The sequence below is a fragment of the Anarhichas minor genome, unplaced genomic scaffold, assembly GCF_050575085.1.
Source record: "Anarhichas minor isolate MPS153535 unplaced genomic scaffold, ASM5057508v1 ptg000043l, whole genome shotgun sequence".
NCBI classification, from domain to species: domain Eukaryota; kingdom Metazoa; phylum Chordata; class Actinopteri; order Perciformes; family Anarhichadidae; genus Anarhichas; species Anarhichas minor.
The window spans coordinates 3,748,241-3,765,773 of NW_027466489.1; the positions used below are offsets into that span (position 1 = coordinate 3,748,241).

The window sequence follows — 17,533 nt, forward strand, 5'->3', positions numbered from 1 at the left end:
TATTGTCATACAAATAGTTAAATGGTAAAACTATCATAAAGAAATAAGTTTAAAATGTTGTACACGATTTGACAAAATAGATTTTGTGTATCAGGATAGCTCCACCCTTCAGCACCATCATTACCAACATCTTTAAATTGTTACTTTAGTTTAATTTCTTAATTCTTTAAACTTCATTTTACAAATATTTCCTCCTCAAAGAGTCTTTACCTCTTAGAGGAAACATCACATTTAATTCTCCGAAAACAAGAACAGATCTTGTGAATTTTTGCATTTTTTTCTGCATGGTATTTTAGGAGATAACCAGATATAGGAATAGTTCCACCATTTTTGGCTTTGCAGAATCAGAGCTACTCATTTATACTGACAGGTTATGTTTACACTCAGGTTGAGCCCATCATGCATGGTAGCTATACATTACATTGATTTACCACGTAACTGTTTTTTCAGGCCACATGGGGGCAGTAAAAACAAGTTGTGGACACAATATTGACACATCATCACTTTTCAGTTGATATAGTGAACATAGAAAACAGTTGCTTGCTTCCAGCAGTTATCGAGCAACATTATCATTAATGTTTTTAGTCTCCACCAACTCCTGACGGAAATGACTGGCTAAGTAACAGCTAAAAGCTCCATGATGTTCACCAGCTAGTTGCTAACTGTCTGTCAGCTGAGCAGGTCCAGTGGATTTTAGAGCTTTTTCACTGAAAACAACGCAGTGAGAGTGAACCAGAACAGCTTAAACTCACTATAAAGAAGCGAGGGGAGATGCAGATTCTGGTGATTCTTTGTGGATCCATTTCTACATGCCACCCTTTTCACATTGTTTCATTCAGTAATTTCACACATTTTTATGATAAAAATATTGTTAATAGCAACTTTAATATGTATGCTCTAATTTGGGTAATTCTTACCCTTGGAAACAGCAGCTGAAAAAACAATCTACCACAAGATCTGTTTGGTCTGGAGCTTTTGGTTATATCACATGATCGTCATCAGCAGATGGAGTTTGCTCGGTTGTCATATAATTGTAGTTGTTCAAATGTTCATTTTTCTGGGCTCTTTAAGGACTTGTTGTCCATGCAGCTCCATCTGTTGAGGGAAGCCATCAACATCTTATGAAAGCTATTGATGTATTGTAGCTTAGCAGGACATTATTTCCAAATGTCCTTGTGTGGGTGCATTCAAAGACACAAGCAATTATGAATTATGATTCCTTTATTGGGCTCTAAAAACTACACCACCCAGACAAGAACCTGTTTCTGTAGTGTGCTCACAAAACAAATTATTTCTGAATTATTGTGACTTATTTCAAATAATATGAATTGTTAACATTTTTATTAAAACTGAATTTACAGATTGTTGATTTTCATGGTTTTCATGGTCAAAAAACGTTCATTCGACAACAAACTGGTAACTGATCATTACAGAATGTTTCTAAATGAATGACCTATATTTTATTAAATCTGATTCTGATTCTTAGGTCAGTTTGACCAAATAATGAGATGAAAATAAGGAAATAATCAATACTGATGAGCCACCAGCTTACTGAGGCCTATTAGTAATTTATCACATGAATACCAGATGGCTATATGCATGTGTAATATTTACAAATGGCACATTGTTTAATAAGAATCAAACCATGAAGTGTAACGTGTTATGTAACAGTCCTATGATTCTTTCAATCACATGAATATTTTCATTAATTAAATATTAGCAAACTGGTTGATCATAATGTATTTACTGATAACAATAGGTAATATAAAATGTAACATTCTCAATTTAAACACAAGTTCATCAGCTCTCTCTATCCAATAAAACTGTATTGTGGAATATGTTTAGAGGGAAATGTATTTTGTCGTGGATTATGACAAAGGGTTGTAATTCATTGAATTTGTTCCACAGATATCTAGAAAATATTTTCTTAAAAAAAAAAAAAGTTATCGAGTGATCTTGAAATGTGAAAAATGTCATGTTACAGCATTTACATAAAGGAATAATGCCACAAACGTCAATGATACATGATACAAAAAACAATAGAACATGACATGAATATCGACCTGCGCCTTTTGTATAACAACTATAATAAACAAGCTTAGAGTTGAGACTACGGTAAAAAATATAACTCTGTTAAAACTATACCCTTTGTGATTCTAACTGTTACAACCAACAGGTTTGCTCTGTGTTTGTTTTTTTGCATTTGGTGAAACACCAAAACATCAGCGAGTTGAATCGTGGTGATGGACGCCATCGCCACAATTCAACTCGCTGATGTTTAGTTTTAAAGCCAAACACAAACTTGTAAATGCTGAGCTGTTTCCTATCTGTGTGAGCAGTATGCACATTTTAAGTAGTTTTTAGTTTTTAGCAGTACTTGGCACAGGTCAGAAACACTTTAATGTTGGGACAGCCCGGTGGCTCAGATGGCTATGGTGCAGGCAGAGTCCAAGGTTTGAATCCCACCCTTATTGCTGGATAACCTTTCTTCTTTAATGTCACTGTTTTAGTTATATTGACAATTCGAAATAAAATTTCCGTCACTCACAGCGACCTAAAAGTGACTCAATTGTTCAATCTGTATGGCTTATTTGGCAAGTGTTTATCAGTGTTATTTTACTCCAGATAGTTATACAACCTGGTTAAACAAAACAACATAAAATATCAATATGACCGATAACATTTAAGGTGCACTTGCTAATAGAGCTGAAACAACTAAGAGATGAATCAATTGATCAAAAGAATAATCCATCACCAACGTGAGGATTGTGAATGATTTGCTGCTTTTTATTCATTTTATATTAAAGTTAATTTATTGTCTTCAGAACATCTGAACTCATGGCTCTGGGAAATTGAGATGTGCATTTGTCACTATTTGCTGACATTTGAAAATAAGTATTAGAAATCAATAGATCAACTGATAATGAAAGTAATCAATAGTTGCAGCCCTGCTCGCTGGCTGTCAGTGCTGTCAGCGATAAGAGTTCAAGTGACATCTGAGACAGCTGCATTTATTTGCGACTATTAAATGTGGATGACAGCAACAAATAGACATTGCTTTGTTTAAGAGGGCCAAAAAGATTTTGAACCTTTCCTTAAATTTGACTGTATTGAGGGCGTGCTTTTCCTTATGCCTCATGGTGTTCAGTAAATGTGAAGCTGCTCCAGTTTGTTGTCGTCAATAGGACACCATGCTGTCAGGAGATGAGGTCAAGTCGAGCAGTTCAGCAGTTGTCTGATTTGTTCGAAGGAATGTCTTCAGCTGGAGTGCATAAGATTGAGATCCTCTAACAAAGGAGAATATAGGTTTTAGTAAAAAACATAAAACCCACAAGTACATAGCTTTTTGGAGAGGTGTTGACCCATTTAGATGTACAAACAGCTTACCTGTCGCAGTGTACCGGGAGTGGTGCTCAATTTGTACAACATAAATAGAGGAACAATGAGCGTAGAGGAGAGAGTGAACCACCAGCCAAGAGCATAACCCCACCACGGGTACTCAATTATGTTGTTGAACTTCAGAGGAGTATATTTGATTAAGGAGAAAACAAACGTTCCCTGAAAATAGTCACAGAGAAAGCAGTTAAAGTATTGGCTAGACAATGTACAAAATGTCAGAAATGTTCCCCAAATCAACCCTAGCTATGATAAAGTAAATGTGGAATTTAAAAATAAATAAATCAACATGTAATATGAGTAACGTGGTAATCGAAACCTCTAAAGGTGTACAAAGTTAAATTCAGAGCATATCTATTGCCCCCACACGGCTCTCAACATGGCGACGGCTGAGCTGGTGGTTTGCGGCTAACGGTGTTAACAGCTCTATCACTGCAATCATCGGGAACAGTGCTGATAGAGCTAACACTGTTAACCTGAGGGGAGACCGGATGTTGGGCTTGATGCTTCCGCAACAACGACCTCGGTCAATATGGCGTTATCAGCTGGAACCACAGTGTGAAGGCAGTGAAGAGCATGCACCAGCATGCACCAACATGCACTAACATGAGCTAAACAACCGGCCCGGCCCAGCTATGTCAACAAAGCACAGCAATGCTCTGATTACAACACACACAGAGGGAGGGCAACTTTATTCTCTGCTCCGGTAGACATTACTCCACTATATCTTTACATTTCAAAAAGTTGTTTGCTTTTATTATAGAGAACCTTTAAAAAAGGAGCTGGCCGATGCTGCGCTATGATTGGACAGTATGCGTTCAAGGGGCGGGACTTAGCGAAGGGACATACTGACTGAGTGAACTCTTTCTGCAACTCACCATGCATACTACTGGAGTGACGTATTTCAAACAATACTTAAGCAGGGGTAAAGGCTTGTATCCAATCATGTCCTCTATGTTATCATAAAACCGATCTGCACCTGTAAGTAGATAGAAAAGCAGTGGTGAAGGAATTCATCATCACAGTGAAGAAACCATGCACATTCCTCTTGTTTATTAACTCACCGTATATCCATCCAACACAACCAGACTGCAGTATGGCAAAGAGAAGTAGAGTCATCCCACTACAGGCATAGTAGTCAAACAACTGGAAGATGTACAGTCCACCCTGTGTGTGAGACATCAGTTAGCTGTTCTTTTAACAAAAGAAAACAAGGTTATTGTAAAAGAAGTGACGTGACATTTTAATATGATATTACATCTGCAACCATCACAAGTCCAATGAAGAAGCTGACAACACTGATAGCAAGTAGAAGAAGTTTACGTCGATGGCCAACATGGAAGAAGGAAGGATTTGTGTCTGAAATTGATGTTACGAGGGCTTCCAGACCTACAAACTGAAACAGAGTTACCGGTTACACAACTCCATCATGCTGCACACAAACATACAAACTTTGCAGAGATAATTTCATAATAATTGAATAAGTACTCAGAGAGTGAATACCTCTGCCAAGGCTGCACAATCCTCTAATCTAGTTATTTTTTATTCTAAAGATTAAGATAAGACGTTTTTGTATGCATTCGGATCTGGATCTAAAACAAGACACACAAAGTGACCAAATCATGGGATACATGTGTAAGATTTTTTTTCTCACATTAGTAATTGCTGCAGTCAATGATAATGGTGTTAATACATTTTCTCACAGTGTTGTAAATCTGTTGGCTATATGCAAACAGACAAACAAACAAGAGCAAAACACATCTAGAGGTAATACATTGATCTCTTTCTAACTGTGAGACACCCACAGACCTCCAACCAAGAGCCAAAGATCATAAAGCTAAACCTCCCACATGTTCATGAAGACTGTTATGCAACATATGCATATAATAAAGGGAAGAAAATCTATCCAGGTCCTCGTGAACAGAAAATCTGCATTTCAAAATGTTATTTTATGATCATTAAAAATATACTATCCTCAAATGAAAACTTTAGTCAAGAGGGAAATAAAACTGCTGTTTCTGGTTCTCTCAGTGCTTAAGGAGAGTCAGCTTACCTCACTGTCCAGTCCCAGCAGGATGATCATAATGAAGAAGAATATCGCCCAGATTTGGGGAAAAGGCATCATGGCAACTGCTCGAGGATAGGCAATGAATGCCAAGCCGGGGCCTGCAGTCACAATGGGATGGTCAAAATAAAATATTGGGCAAAATTGAATGCTGTTGAGTCAAAATATCTCACTTGTATGGCAATGAAATGCATTTTTGTGCTATTGTTGACCCTAAACGTACAATTCTCATTAATTCCTTGATTTATTTATTAATAACATTTTCTACATTCTTACCCGACTCTGCCACGTTTGATATGTCTGTGTTCTGCTCATATGCCATGAATCCAAGTGCAGAGAAAATGGCAAAGCCAGCAACAAAACTCGTCCCACTGTTCAGAAGGCACAAGTACACACAGTCCCTAAAAACAAAAAAGACACAAATACATTTTATACTCCCTTTATTTTGAATTAGATCTATGACACTTTTACATTGTTCTTTCCGTACTTAGGACTCACATCCTAAAATGCCCAAAGATGGCTTTTTATATTCATGGCAAGACTCCTGAATACACAAGAAATACTTTGTGAGTAAACTATACTTCAAAGCGATGTGTTATTCTTGGTATAAGCTACTTCAAATTTATTTTTGCCTAAAATGGGCATTGAAGATGTTCTGGCTAACGGTTCAAAAGCTCTTGTTTGTGTCTGTGAATCTATGTAACCCAAATTAAAAAACACATTATACATATTAAATCGAACTTACTTGTAACAGTTGTTGTTGTACTTGTTATAACTGCCAAGTGAAGTTAGACACCCAATGCAAATAGCATAGGAATAAAATATTTGTGTGCCAGCATCCATCCACACCTGCAAGACAATAAAGGACATGTTTTTATCTCCAAAATTACATATGAAATATGAAATTTACTATGTGTTGCAACTCCGCAGTAAACCTAGACCAGGGGTCGGCAACCTTTTCTATCCAAAGAGCCATTTTGCCCTATTTTCCACCAAATAAAATTCGTCTGGAGCCGCAAAAGCTATTTGATATCACAGCTTATAAAGTTGTATATATAGTTATATTATATATACAAAAAATATAGTTTGTTGTATTTAAATATGTATATGTATGAAAATATAGAACAAGAATAAAGACAATTCTTGACATTTTTTTTGCAATTTTACCTGATATAACAATATCAAACTCTTATGAAGAGGAGAGTTTGCTGCAGCAGCTGAGAAATCGCTCTTTTTCGCTCATCTCCAGCGTGACACTTTTCAGCACATGCTGTGTGCTTGTTCTGGAAGCATACAGGTAAGCCAGCATCGTTGGCAGTGACTCCGTGACTTTTCTTTTTTTGGATTTATCCATTGATAGTTTACAGAGGGCGTGGGTCTGAAAATCATGATTAGCCACCTGCAGGGAAAAGCGCTTGACAGGGGTAGAGGATTTAACTGCCTGTGGGAATAATTAACATATAAGATTCTGTTCATTCTTGCTTATAAATTATATTCTCTCTGAACACGTTGTTCTTTTTGGAGAGTCATGTGAGATAACTTCTTCGATTAGCGCAATTTCCCTGCTCTTCTTTCTATTTCCTCGTCTCAGCCCCGTGTGTCACGTGTGTGTGTAAACCTCGCTCGAGTCAGGAAACTTGTCAGAATACCCATATTTGATTGGCTGAGCTGCATCACGTGATGTGATTTGCAACGCATTGGTCGGTGTGTTTCCTGCACCGCCGAACAAGTGCCGTAACGGCTGAATAAGAGGCGCCGGTTAAAGTTTAAACTCGGTGCCCAATATACTGTATATAATTCTGAATTATCTATCGGTTTTTAGTTCCTGGGTCCGGATCCGGTGCGCCAGTTGGGGACCTCAGGGAGCCGCAACAGAGAGGCTGCGCAGGTTGCGGCTCCCTGACCTAGACAGAACCGCCTAACGCAGATATTTTTAATGTTTTACTCTGTGGTCGATTTGTGTGACATCACCATAGCAATCATCTGCAAATGCAGTTACGGTATGGTAACCAATCCTTTCAATCTCCGGAACTCTGACTTCCCCTTAACTTTCCACTAAAGTGTTGCCAATTTAAGATATGTCATTGTTTTGCATTTCCTTGCTCCAGCATATCATTTGAGCTACATCATTTTTTTAAAAATTGACTGCTATTATATGATTAAACCAAACATGTATACACATTTCTGTATAGTTCAGCTTTATGTCTTTGGAAATTTACAACATTTTAACAGTGCTTCTACAAACAAAATGCATTTGTTAACGAGGGTTATAGAGGTGGTAGGTTCAGGAGAGTCACATGTCATTCAAACAGAAAAGTAGTGAAGAGTGCTCACACCTGTGGATCAGACAGGCGGGATGGATCTGGGTAGAGGTAGAACTTGATCCCATCTATGGCCCCTGGCAACGTGACTCCACGAACAAGCAGCACCGCCAACATCAGATATGGAAATGTGGCGGTAAAGTAAACTACCTGTGGAAGAGTAAGGGTTATTTTGTGGCAGAATGGTGGACTTTGATAGCTGTGTTGCCAGGATGGATGTTGTGGGGTCACCGTACTGTGGAGCTCCTGAAACAATATTCAACATTGCCTTGAATATCATTTTTGAGCGTGTTTTGAGTCAAATGCCCAGAGCTTTTATGAAAGATGAAAAGTTAAGGAATCATATCTTACATATCTGTAATTTAAGTTTATATCCTGTGTAGTTGCTTCTTCCCTCTCATGTTCTTTTATTTTATACTATTCAACCATGAACTTTGTACAAGGACATCATGGTTTCAGGCAGTGTGTCTGGCAAAGTAATAGGTTTGCAATGATTTTTTTTTGTCCTGAATCATTATCCTTTAACAGTTGGTTTTATTAAACCAACAGTTTAAGAGTTGGTAAAACATAAATCATTCTAAAGTCCTTACCTTCCCAGTGGACTTTACTCCTTTCCAGACACAAAAGTAACAGACGATCCAGGACAACAGAAGACACAGAGCCAGCTCCCATCGAATGCTGCCTAAATCATGGATACTTCCTGAAAGATTCAGAACTCTTCTCCTGAAAATCACATTTTCGTTATTATTCATGAAAGTCAAATCACTTTCAGAACTTAGTACCATATTTAGGTTTAGTTTGCATACTCACTCCCAAAACTCTCTCACTGGTGACGTTGCATTTTCAGCAGCAGTCCAGTTCAAATAACCAGCTCTTCGATCAAACTCCACACAGGTCTCTGTTGCAAAGGCATACAGGATGCTTTAAACAATGCATTCAAGGACAACTACACACATTATAACATTCTGCCTTTGTCAAAGCCTTTATTTAATTTTTTTCTTATTTAACTTGATAAATGGAAAGGGGGATCATTTCCAAAGAGCCGAATCTATTAAGTACTGAGCGAATGCAAAGTCCTTGTTGCCTCCTGGTCTGTATGGAGGGTGACTAAACCTGAATTGGTAGACACCAGGAATCTTGAACCTTTTGGATAATCCTTTGAGTAAGTCTGGTTGGATATGTGGGGGTGAGGGTGTTATGTTGGATATAGGAGAGGGAGCCAGGGGACTTGTGTTGAGCGAATAGTTCTGGTTATGATTTGCGTGGTTGTGTTAAGCTAGGCATCCACATGATGACAGCAGCACAGTATTCTATAGAGTATACAAGGGCCAGAGCTCAGGTGCGCAATGTAGGGGCTGCTACCCCCCCCCCCCCCAGTCTATTAATGACAAAAGTAAATGAATTAAATACCATTTTACACTAGTTTGTGGTTTCTGAAGCTCCTCTATGTTCACCTAAAATCTTCGTTTAAGATGTGTATGTCAACCAGTTAGGTGTGGAAACTTCAAACCTCCTGCCCACACTCACTGAGAATGGCGTGGAGAATGTCTGGAGGGGATCTCCAGATCCTCAAATGAGCCAAAAAATCGGATTAATTCATGATTGAACTAAAGATTCATAATAATCTTATTATTTGTTTGTTTTCATGTATGTTTATTTCAGTCACATTGCATACTGGGACAAACCTGTGTTCCAGTTGTTTCTGCAAGTCGCCCAGGGAAGTTCAGCGTTGAAAGAGCTGAAGAGATACAGGAAAGCCCAGGCCAATATGATGATGTAATAGATGCTGGCGTATAAAATAACCACAAGATTGCCATAACCTATCCCTGACAAAAACAGACAAACAAAGAAACAAAAGTATTTAAATAAAATAGTAAGAAACATATAATTATCACATCTAATTATGAATATATATAATTACATTCAAATACAACAAATAGCATGATACTGATAAAACTGATAAATTAAATATTATAATAATGCCATTTAAAGGAAATCAATGCACATAATAAAACCTGACCACTGTATTTATCCTAAGCATTAAAGCAGGGGAGCAACTTGGGGTTCTGTGTCTTGCTCAAGGACATGTAAACGTATGAACAGTGGTAACAAGTGATTAACCGATCGACCTTGTGTTTAAAGATCGACCTGCTCTAACCGATCTACAGCCACCCCACAACAATATTGATACTGCCCAGGCTGTTATTGCAGAGTAAATACAGTGTAAAAACATTTTTTCTGTTGTAGATGTACTAAAGATATGTCAGCTTGACTCCATGCTTACATGAGAAAGATCATCCATTTTGGTAACTCATTTAGCCAAATGTAATAGCTCACAGGGGGCAATATTTAACCAATGCGAACCATGTCAATATGTTTGTTACAGGTTTACCAAACCTTACACAGTTTATTGGGTTTCTTAGAAAAGATGATGTAAAAGTGGGTGGACAAGTTTTTTCTGAACACAAAACTGACATAGGTTGCGTTTGAAAGGTGGTGAAATTTAATAGTCTGAAAGTGATTCTACATCTTTACCTTCAAAAAGGGGACAAATGTTCCTCCAGCAGGTAATACTTCCCTGTTTGGTGTACTGGCCGAGTGACGTCTCCAGGAGAAACATGGGGATGCCGCAGGTAAAGAGGAAGAGGACATAAGGAATGAAGAACACCCCTTGAGAAAACAGAAAGTTACTCCACATGAGTTGTTTTACAGGTTGAGCACTTGAGCCACAAGAATCATGATCGGCTCCCGCAGCTTTCAATTCTAATTCAATATTTGTTTCTAGTTGCCATCAAGTGCTAACCCAGTCGGAGTTGTTTTTACATTCTGCATGTGTACTTTTGAACAAAGTAGTTGTTCCGAATTTCTTTGACTATTACGAAACTGACCTCCTCCGTTTTTGTAGCACAGGTAAGGGAACCTCCACACATTTCCTAGGCCTATGATTTGTCCTGCAACAGCCAAGAGGAACTCCATTTTGCTTGACCATTGTCCTCTGGTCGGGGTGCTGGGTGCAGGATGTGCTGTGCTCAAATCCAGCATGAACTTGACCTCTGGACCATAAGGCTTCTCCATTGAACTGAAACAAGAGGGTCAACGAAGTGGCGTTCAGTGACAAAATTACAATGTTCACACAATGATATAAACTACATTTTCAAAGTAATTATTCATGTTATTTGTGGATTTCATTTTGCAGTAGCAAATTGTGACTAAAGAGCACATTCTCAGTTTAGATGTCAACATACACATTAACCACAGCAGGGATGTTGGCAAGATTCAATCACTGTTTATTAATGTTCACAATCCACACAATGCCAGCAGTCTTGTTGTATTAAGTCAGCAGAATCAGTACCTCTTGGCATGAGAGGAATATTTTCATCAATGTTCCTTTTGTGTTGCTGCCCCGGATTTGATGTGGGACTGGAGCAAATGGACTGGAAAATATGTGTGTTACTACACTACTGTTAAAATGCTCAAAACAACTTTCCTAAAGTGTTTTCAGGATCATTAAGTGAGAGGAGAATTATGAAAAGTATCCAAGTATATGAGTGAACATGCAAGGACTCAGTATTTTTGTTTTTTCTCTCAAGTTACTAACAAAGAAATATAGATAATAGGGACAAGGACAACAAGCTGCACAGATAAATATAGATGTAAAAGAATATTATATGAATAGTAATAAAAAGGAGCAATGACCAACAATACAATAAGATATAAAATGTCTGTATAAAAGTCAAGTGCAAATTGTGCAAATCAATAAATACTGAATTGAAATACAAGGACTGGATGATTGCTTGTGTACAACAAGTTTGACCAATGACATTGCATGAGTGGACATAGCATAGCCCAACCTATACTGGGTTTTTGATGCCTAGTATTAAATTGATATTTTATCAATTATCTAATATCTTATATAACATAAACACAAATTTGATTTATTTTTCTAATCGTGACCAAGATATGTAGTGAACGAGGTATTTTACAGTTCAACTTGTCAGCACTCTGGTGGATAAACTATATGCACTGTAATGGTGAATGGTTTTGCAGCTGGGCATTTTGCAGTTTTTTTACTGTTTTTTTGTTTTTTCAAAATTCAACTTAGCTTTATCATTTTTCCATTCTATCTGAGTAAAATATATTATATATCGAAGTAGTACTTAGAAGTAGTACCTCTGTAAAGACCAAATTCTTTCCGCAGATGACAACTCTTTTACCCTATTTCATCACTTGGTTCTCGTTTTGTAGAAGATGCCCATGTTTGGCAGTGGTGGGAGAAGTACTTAGATCTCAAGTGAAAGCATAAATACCTAATAAAAAAAAGCTCTGCAAGTGAAACTTCTGCAAAATTAAAGATGAGCCTTCAAGTACAGAGATGAGAAGTGAGGCATGTATTTTGAATCTTTCGCTTGTGTTCGTAAGCAACAAATATTGATTTAATGTTGTGATACAGTCAGGCATTGTTGTCACCCATCAGAAGGAATATAAACTCTGTCAGTTGTTTGTGTCGCAATGCATTCAAATAAATGGGAGGCCTATTTGCCTTCTCATATCATTCATCTGTGGGAACGTTACTAAAGACTCTCACTGACTTTCATAGACACAAATGATCTTCTGCAACAAGGTCTGCCTGGCATCCTCACCATGTTCCAACATGCGTATGTTCTTTAGGCAATTCACAGCAACTGTGTTCCACCTGTGTGCTTGTTGGTTAAACAGGTTCTGAATCATCTCCACAGTGACCAACACAATGGAGACCAATTGCAAAACAGATTGCCTCAGTATGGGCCTTATTTGACATCTCACCCCCCCCTATGACGACAGGCTTTTCACAAGGCTAGATGTTTAGAACAGCTTTAAACACTGTAAGTCATGTACAACATGCTATAGAGGTTGTAGAGAGAAGGAGGTTAAATGTGCTTCAACCGCCTCACAAGGAATATATAGCATGTCCCAGCCCATTTTCATTCCTAGGGCTTCAAATACCAACGCTTTGTCCGTCGTTTTTAGTCACTCAGAGAAAATTCTCTGCTGTGTGATGGCGTACTACAAAGAAAAACCACACAGAAAGTGTAAGAGAGGGGAGGCGGATGGTTCAAACAAACACAGAACATTTAATGTTAGTGTCTCAAAGTGTAGAGTTAATTTGAAGTTATGTGTTTTCAGTACTTCTGTTACGTTGTTTATGTTTTACTTAGTTTACATACTTATTTCAAGCCCAACCGTGGTGTTTTTCCTCAACCTAACCAATGTGGTTTTGTTACCTAAACAAGTGTTTTTGTTCAAATTCAAACTGTTAACCACATGTTTACTGTGACTGTAACGGACGCCAAGTTTCCCTTAGTATGTGAAGAGCAGGGATGAGAATGTGCAGGTCGCACTGTCCGGTGCTCTCAGAAATAGGTCAATGTCGCATCGGGAGAAACTTCAGAGCTTAGATCCAAAGTATACTGGAGCACACAAATTTAAGGCAACAAACTTTAAAAGAAGACTAAGGTTTTAACGCCAAGTGTGTCTTCATCATGCCGACGCATACACGGAGGTTGTAGGTACTCATCTTCTTTCTTTAAGACATTTTAGTAGGACTTCAACCCTACGACCCTTTAAAGGATGGTGTACCTAGAGGAATTCATGCCCTTTGAAACCAGGCAAAAGACAGTACCACTGCTGTAAAAATCAACTGAGCCATAGCATATGGCATAGCTGTCATGTTTTCAGTTCATGTCGTATAAATGGTGTCATTGTTGTCCTTGAAGATAACACTCTATTGAAACAGTACTGCTTCACAAGAAGAGCATGTTCACTCACAATGGGTCTTATTCATTCATATTGGGTCAGAAAATATCTTCTTTAGTGCACAAATAGCAAGCTGTACACAGGTTAACAAATAATCAATGTAGCTGTTTTAAACTGATTTTAATTGGCATACAAAGATTATTCTTTTGCCTTTTTCAGATACAAGACTTCAATCCTCATTAAATCAGACATGCTGTGGAAGAACACATTTGCACAAACTGTCTGTTGGAGTGAGAGCTTATTGCTGGTAATGGCTGTTGCACAGGTTTGTGTTTCATTGTCCGTGGACAAAACTAAACAGCACTTTAACTAATTAAAAAACAACTGCAGCAAAACTTGTCTTTTGACTGACTAACTCTACTTAAAAGTAATTTAAAAAATACAGATGGTATGTCTATAAAACAGGCCCTAAATCACTGATATGTTGGAAGAGTTGCTTTAGAAGAGCTGTTGTTAACTAAAGTGACTGCTTTGTATTTTGTATTCAGGGCTGCAAGGTGTAGGGTATACGTATGTGCAGCAGGGAGGGCTCTAGGTTCTAGGAAGCTAACAGTCACTAGACTAATCTCTTCAAACCATCATACTCATCATAGGCAGACACGTTTTTGTCCATCCTGCACTGGGCTTCAAGCCCAGGCAACTTTGTGTACATAATTTTGTAGAGCTGTCTAAATGTCTAGGGAGGGGTGTTGAACAGTACCCTACTGAATATTCTACAATGAATATCCTAAAACCTGCTCAGAATTAGTATGATGGTTATGGGACACACAACAATAATCTGCCACCAAACCTTGGCAGTGTAAGGAATAGTTGTTAGTCATGTTTCTTTTTTCATCCCAGTCCGTCATTAACAGGGAGACGTGGGCTCATTGGTAAATAATATTCTGTTTTGATTATTTGACCAGCCCTCCATGTTTTTATTCTGCTATCAATTAACACCAATAGCTTTTAGGACTTCATTTGTTGAAAAATAAATAATTTGTATTGATGCATGCACCTTTTGTTTTCTGCAAACAACCATAGCAAGGCAGTCAATTATTTAATATCAGTGTAGTTATAAGTAACTTTTAAAAGAGTCTGTTATGATGCTATTTGTTAAAATATTTGCAGAAGACACATTGTCATATGTTTGTTTTAAATGCAAGCTTTCGGCAGCAATGATCCCAGAGCAACCTGATGTGTCACACTAAACTCACTAAACAAGGGAAATAGCTGCTCTCCCTGCAGCATAGCCAGTAACCTTTGCCCTACATAATACAGCTACAGGCGCCAAGCACAAGTCAAACCACAAAGCCCAGCTGTCTCTGAACTGCAAGGATACCATTTGTTTCCTATTGAATATAGTGTACACTCACAATGTATAATAATAAATAATAAAGACAGAAAAACCTGCTTGTGACCTAAAGGGAAAGGTATTGGTTACGAGTACCTGAGAATGGTTGCTTCTTGTCTTTAGTCTGTGGTTATGTTTCCATATATCCCTAGGTGGGATTCATTTGGTGCCTTTTGAAGAAAATACAAGTCTAGATCCCCTAGTCTCTCCAGGACAAGTGCTCTTCTCAGCTCTGAACATGAGTGAGTCCATGAGTAGAGGTCTGAGAGAGCTGTATTTGTATGACAATGAGAGAGAGAGAAAGAGCCAGAGGGACAGAGTGAGAGAGGAGGGGCCAGGATGTTATGTGGTTTTGAATGAGCAACTTAAGGCGGAGACTGTTCATGGAGGCCACGAGGTTCAACAGTAAAGAGGAGGGGATTTGCACAGTGGCAGGCTAGCTGCATGGGTCTGTGGGTATTTATATCTGTCAGTATGTTCAACACTGTGCTCCAGACAGAAACATAATAAAAGGTAGTGCTTGATACTTCGGATCTTAATCTAAAATCTTCCTCTACAAACTGAAATAGACAAATTTTGCGGAAAGTTTAGAAGTTGTATTTTTCAGACTTAGTTACAAAGGCTGCAGGTTTTGCTCTGTCTCTCTCTCTCACATACATCAAATTAACTTCAAAATGAACACTGACAAATCAAAGTTTACTAGATTTATGGGTCAATAAATTTGGTCAACACACATTGTTGTTGTTTGTTTTCACACTCGTAGCTCTGTCGATGCCTGAAGTCCCTGTCGCACTGGAGAGCAATTAATGCTTTTGTTCCTTTACAGTTTCTGTGTGGACTTCACAATAGTTGTGCAGAACAAAACAAGTATTAATAAGATAAGGAAAGTCCTCCATTTTGTGTCCATCGCCCTCCTCAAACCCGCAAACCGTGACTTCAAGGTTGACATTTTCGGTATTCTGTGAAATGTCTCAACAATGAATTGAATGGTTCCCAGAGGGTGACTCCTAATAACTTTACTGACCAATCATTAGGTCATAAAAATGTCTGGTGCTTTGCAAAACTAATGACATTCCCATCAGCCTCAACTCTACTTTTTGCTTTGTGCTAATTAGCAAATTCACAATTTACCGTTTACCACACATCTTCACCATTTTCATTTGTTAATGGAAGTGAGCCAACTGAGCAAATCATTGGATTCCAGGTGATGTGGAAGTAACAGGCGATGTGAAAGTCTTCATGGAAATTACAGCTAGATTCGCATAGGAGCTCTGTAGTGGTTTGACAGAAAACTGACGAAGAAAAAGTGATTCAATCTCACTCTTTACCTGCTGAGGAGGAATCTGGGATTCCCCCCTTCCTCCGAGATTACAGATACTGACAAATGATACACCCACAGTGACGATAAATAAGTTGCAGAGGCAATGACTTATGAATGATTAATTTGCAGCACACCTTAGTTGTTGTTAATGAAACATTTGTGTTGCTACTCTGAGTGATAGCAATAATTATGTTGCGCAGACAGAATGAATAGCTACCGTCCACAACCCCCCATCAGAAAAAAACATGTTCCCCAAAGACTGCCATTATAAAAGAGACAAACATAAAAATGCTGATAGGACACCTGAAACTGCACACAGGTGCATGTCTTAATCCTTGTATTGTGATTCAACTATGAAGGTTTATTTGTAAATATATTTACAATATATATATATTCTTATATTTATTTATATATACTTTTTATGGATCGCTCACTCTTTATTTTGCCGAACATTGTACTGGAACAACAGATTTCTATTTTATGATAATATACTGTAACAGGGAACACACTAATTTGCGACCAAATAATCTAATATGCCACATTAACAGTCATTAACGGATGAAATCCAGAGCAATTAAAAACTGTAGCGACAAAAAACGTACAACAAAACTACAGCACACAAAAGGGAAACAGAAACAGTATGATTATAACTTCACATATTTATAATAAACCTGAAAGTAAGTTAAGGTAAATAATTACTCACAGCCACAAAAGGATTGTTATTGACACAAAAGCACAGCTGGTGACCCAAGATGATCCTTTCTCTCCCTCCCTCTGTCCCACACAGGCACCCTAAAGGTCCAGCATTCACAGCCCTCCAGCCACACTCACACACACACACGCACACGCACACACACACACACACACACACACACACACACACACACACACACACACACACACTCATAACTGTGTCTGGTGCTTGATGAGTGCATTTAGTTTAACATGTTTTTGTCTTGCATGTTTTATCGACATATTGGTAGTATTTGCTTTATCTGTATCTGTTTCTGTCTTTTACTGTTTTTTTTCCACGAATATTTGTTTGTAAAACAGCAAAGTTGCTAATCAATAAAAAGGGAAATCAGATGATTCGTATACTCACCATTTGCTGTTGTCTGAAGCAGATATACTCGTCTCCACTTTAGTCTTCCTGCGTATCTCTGACGGAGGCGCTTGCAACAAGTGTGCCGGCTGCAGGAGGTACAAGATACAGGACAAATCCCTGTACTGGTTGTAAATTAATTATCTTTGGCAAACTTCGTCAAAGTGACTCTGAACAGGGGTACTTGAGTTCAAGGAAACAC

At 38.1% G+C, this 17,533-nt stretch overlaps 1 protein-coding gene across 1 annotated transcript; it reads right to left on the reverse strand.

The window, feature by feature from the left end:
- Positions 1 to 1,203: 1,203 nt before the first annotated feature.
- LOC142970278 (sodium- and chloride-dependent GABA transporter 2-like) lies at positions 1,204 to 15,179 on the reverse strand. The gene is made up of 15 exons (XM_076110399.1): positions 15,005 to 15,179; positions 10,671 to 10,861; positions 10,318 to 10,452; positions 9,468 to 9,608; positions 8,593 to 8,680; positions 8,373 to 8,505; positions 7,798 to 7,932; positions 6,207 to 6,310; positions 5,738 to 5,862; positions 5,450 to 5,562; positions 4,655 to 4,792; positions 4,461 to 4,563; positions 4,275 to 4,375; positions 3,388 to 3,558; positions 1,204 to 3,287 (listed from the first exon to the last, which is right to left on the reverse strand). Exons 2-15 carry the CDS (start codon positions 10,855 to 10,857, stop codon positions 3,225 to 3,227), a joined length of 1,737 nt encoding a protein of 578 aa, XP_075966514.1. The 5' UTR covers positions 10,858 to 10,861; positions 15,005 to 15,179; the 3' UTR covers positions 1,204 to 3,224.
- Positions 15,180 to 17,533: the final 2,354 nt, after the last annotated feature.